Source organism: Cynoglossus semilaevis, chromosome 2 (assembly GCF_000523025.1).
Source record: "Cynoglossus semilaevis isolate Cse_v1.0 chromosome 2, Cse_v1.0, whole genome shotgun sequence".
In the NCBI taxonomy this organism is placed as follows: domain Eukaryota; kingdom Metazoa; phylum Chordata; class Actinopteri; order Pleuronectiformes; family Cynoglossidae; genus Cynoglossus; species Cynoglossus semilaevis.
In genome coordinates this window covers 12,259,161-12,262,069 of record NC_024308.1, presented here as the reverse complement: position 1 = coordinate 12,262,069, position 2,909 = coordinate 12,259,161, and the positions used below count along the sequence as shown (strand labels likewise).

The 2,909-nt window shown below is 40.2% G+C and overlaps 1 protein-coding gene across 1 annotated transcript; it reads left to right on the top strand.

The window, feature by feature from the left end:
* Nucleotides 1-432: 432 nt before the first annotated feature.
* Nucleotides 433-2,909, top strand: LOC103399816 (regulator of G-protein signaling 2). Its single transcript, XM_008338432.3, has 5 exons — nt 433-770; nt 871-960; nt 1,485-1,546; nt 1,693-1,859; nt 1,975-2,909. Exons 1-5 carry the CDS (start codon nt 580-582, stop codon nt 2,167-2,169), a joined length of 705 nt encoding a protein of 234 aa, XP_008336654.1. The 5' UTR covers nt 433-579; the 3' UTR covers nt 2,170-2,909.

Genomic DNA, 2,909 nt, shown 5'->3' with positions numbered 1-2,909 from the left:
AACTATGAGGTGATTGCAACATTGTTGTCTTTGTTGGTGCTTGTCATGCTGTCAGACATGACACCTCACGCCCTGTGTGCGTAATCCATCAAATATGTGCAAGTGGTTAGGTGAACCAACAATGAAGTAGTTGTGCATCAGGAATGGTGACACACAAGTAACAGGTCAGATGTGCGGTACGTGATTGGATGTATCTATAGTTGTTTGTGTGACAGTAAATATGTAGAAAAAAAAGAAGAAAGAATAGCTTTTCATAACACTGATGCTGTGTCAAGACAAAAACCACAGAGCAACTGCAGTTTGTAGAAATATTTTTAAGATTAAATCAGGACCGAAAGTGCACAAGTAAACAGAGAAATGTTGTATTACTCCCTGACAGAGCTTTATTTTAGGACTACGGCTGCTCCGTCTGCCAAAAACGTCACATCTTGACCTTAGGCTTAAAATTGGAAGCACAAAGAACAGCCAGGGAGGGAATGTTTTTGCCACTATCACTGCCTCTTTTACAGTCTTTACAGTTGTACCAGGGAACGGCTGTTTACACAGCGAGAGCCAATCATGATGTAGATCTGTGACTCCATGGCTCCGCCTCCTGCCTGTTGCAATCCACAGCAGAGAAACTATAAAGCTGGCTGGCAAGTCAAGAGGGAGAAGGAGAAACGGTTGAAAGTTGCCAGTGTATCATCATCATCATCATCATCATTCTGCAACATGGCGTCCACAGCTGCTTTAATACCTACCGAGCTGTTCGCAGAAGGGAAGGGAATATGGTGAGTGTGCACGGATTTTAGTCACAATGTGCCTGGATTTAATGAGCTCAGCACCGAACGAAGAGAACTGACCGTTTAATAATTCTTTCATTTTCTACAGGAGGAAAAACTGGAGGAACAGAATCAGGTTCCTTCTGAGGAACAACTCTTCCCCCTCAGTGCTGCATGTGATGAAGAACAGATCCTGCAGGTGAGACGCTGCCTCTTCTCTTCTCAAAAATGAGTTTTTATACAGTATGATACCTAGACATTTGATTTAGTTTTTAGAAATATATATTTTTTAATACAAGGGCTATTTTTGCTTTAGTTAATTGTGCTTTATCAGTTATCAATTTTTTTTAACATTTATTCTTTAGTCTTCATCTTCTTAATATTATGTTTTATTCTAAATAGTTATAGAAATATATTTCCTTTTATATTGAGTATTTTGTTATATTTACATTTTCTGACATTGACAGAATTGTTGCATGATTAAAATAAAGACTTTATTACTTCTATGCAATATTTGAAATTCAAAGATGCCAAAACAATTGACAGCTGAATAATTTAAATGAAAACCTACGCCAGTACTAATATAGAGATAAGACAAACTAAAATAAAGGAGTGTACAACTAGAGTGAAGAACTCGGAACATGAGTAATGACCACAGTGACACTTACACAACTGTGGTCTGGTGTAATTATCTCTGATCACATCTCTGTTTTTTTCCTTCAGGCCAAGTGCTGATGACGTAAAGCAATGGGCGGAATCACTTGACAAACTCCTCACACATAAATGTAAGTATTAGTCACTTAGACTGGGGCATGTTTACATAAGAGCCACTCAGAGGTCAGAGGGTCAGAAGGTCAGCCATAGACCATTGCAGATTTGACTGGGAGGAAGGACAAAGGATATAAACTTTTTTGTCTTTGTTTTTCCAAAGATGGAAAAGCAGCTTTCTTCATTTTCCTGAAGTCTGAGTTCTGCGAGGAGAACATTGAGTTTTGGACAGCCTGCGAAGACTTCAGGACACTCTCATCCCACACAGACATGGTGTCCAAGGCCAACAGAATTTACGAGGAGTTCATCAAAAACGAAGCGCCCAAAGAGGTAACAGCCGTCACGTTGTGCTCACACGGCCGAGTGCACAGCTTGTTCTTTGTGATAAATGGATGTGCTGCACTCATTTTAATGTGTTTTTTTTCTTCTTCTCCTCTCTGAACAGATAAACCTGGACTACCACACTAAGAATGCCATCTCTCAGAGCCTCCACCAGCCAACACCCACCTGCTTCTTGGCAGCACAGATGAAGGTCTACAGTCTGATGGAGAACAACTCCTATACTCGCTTCATCAACTCAGACTTTTACCAAAAACTGTGTGCGGCAGCCAGCGGGCAGGTCGACCACAGAAAGTTGTAGTAGCAGTAAAAACAACAACAACAACAACAAAAAAACTCCTGAAGTCACTTGTTTACCTTTTAGACAGACAGGTGTTTATTCCAGACACTGCTTCAGGATAACAGACCTGAATGTAAACCCTGAGAATTATCATGACTGGCCAGTGAGGACGGCACTATTTGGGAGCGAGTTTTCGGTCCATCTTCCTGTGAGCGCTTAACTACAAACATGAAACTGGATGCTGGACTAGGCTGCAGGCAGAGTCAGCAGCATTTCAATCAGATGGGATTAAAGTAACATATTTATCATTTGGGTTCCCTAACGGCACTTTGGAGTTCTGCAATTTCAGCATTGTATCCATTCAACAAAAAAACGATGCTGCAGAGGCGCCAGTATTTATTATTTAATAATAGATGACGAAACAAGAAGCAGCTTTAAGTCTTCAGTGTCCGAAAGGAAACCCGTGTTCTCTAAATTCGAGAAGTTGTAAAGCTTCCTGTGTGGTCCTGAGTTTTGTTGCCAGATCTGTTGACTGTTGTAGCATAAATAAAAGCACTTTTTTCCTCTCTTTTTTTCCACTAAGACAAGTACTAGTTTGTGAGGTGACAGAGGAGAGCAGAGTTTGTATCACTTTTGTCACAATGTTATTTATTGTAAATACTGCAATATTACGTGTGAGATGTGCTTGAATTGTTATAAAAGTGAATTGATGTTTGGAGCAGCTGGACTGCTTGACAAATAAAGTGGATTTTTTGCTGAAA

What these genes read in the sequence shown, in the direction of transcription:
- LOC103399816 (XM_008338432.3), top strand. Translation starts at nt 580, where the DNA reads ATGGCTCCGCCTCCTGCCTGTTGCAATCCACAGCAGAGAAACTATAAA. An exon ending in ATGAAGAACAGATCCTGCAG is followed by an intron (nt 961 to 1,484) that starts GTGAGACGCTGC and finishes TTTTTCCTTCAG; the next exon opens with GCCAAGTGCTGATGACGTAA. An exon ending in AAAACGAAGCGCCCAAAGAG is followed by an intron (nt 1,860 to 1,974) that starts GTAACAGCCGTC and finishes CTCTCTGAACAG; the next exon opens with ATAAACCTGGACTACCACAC.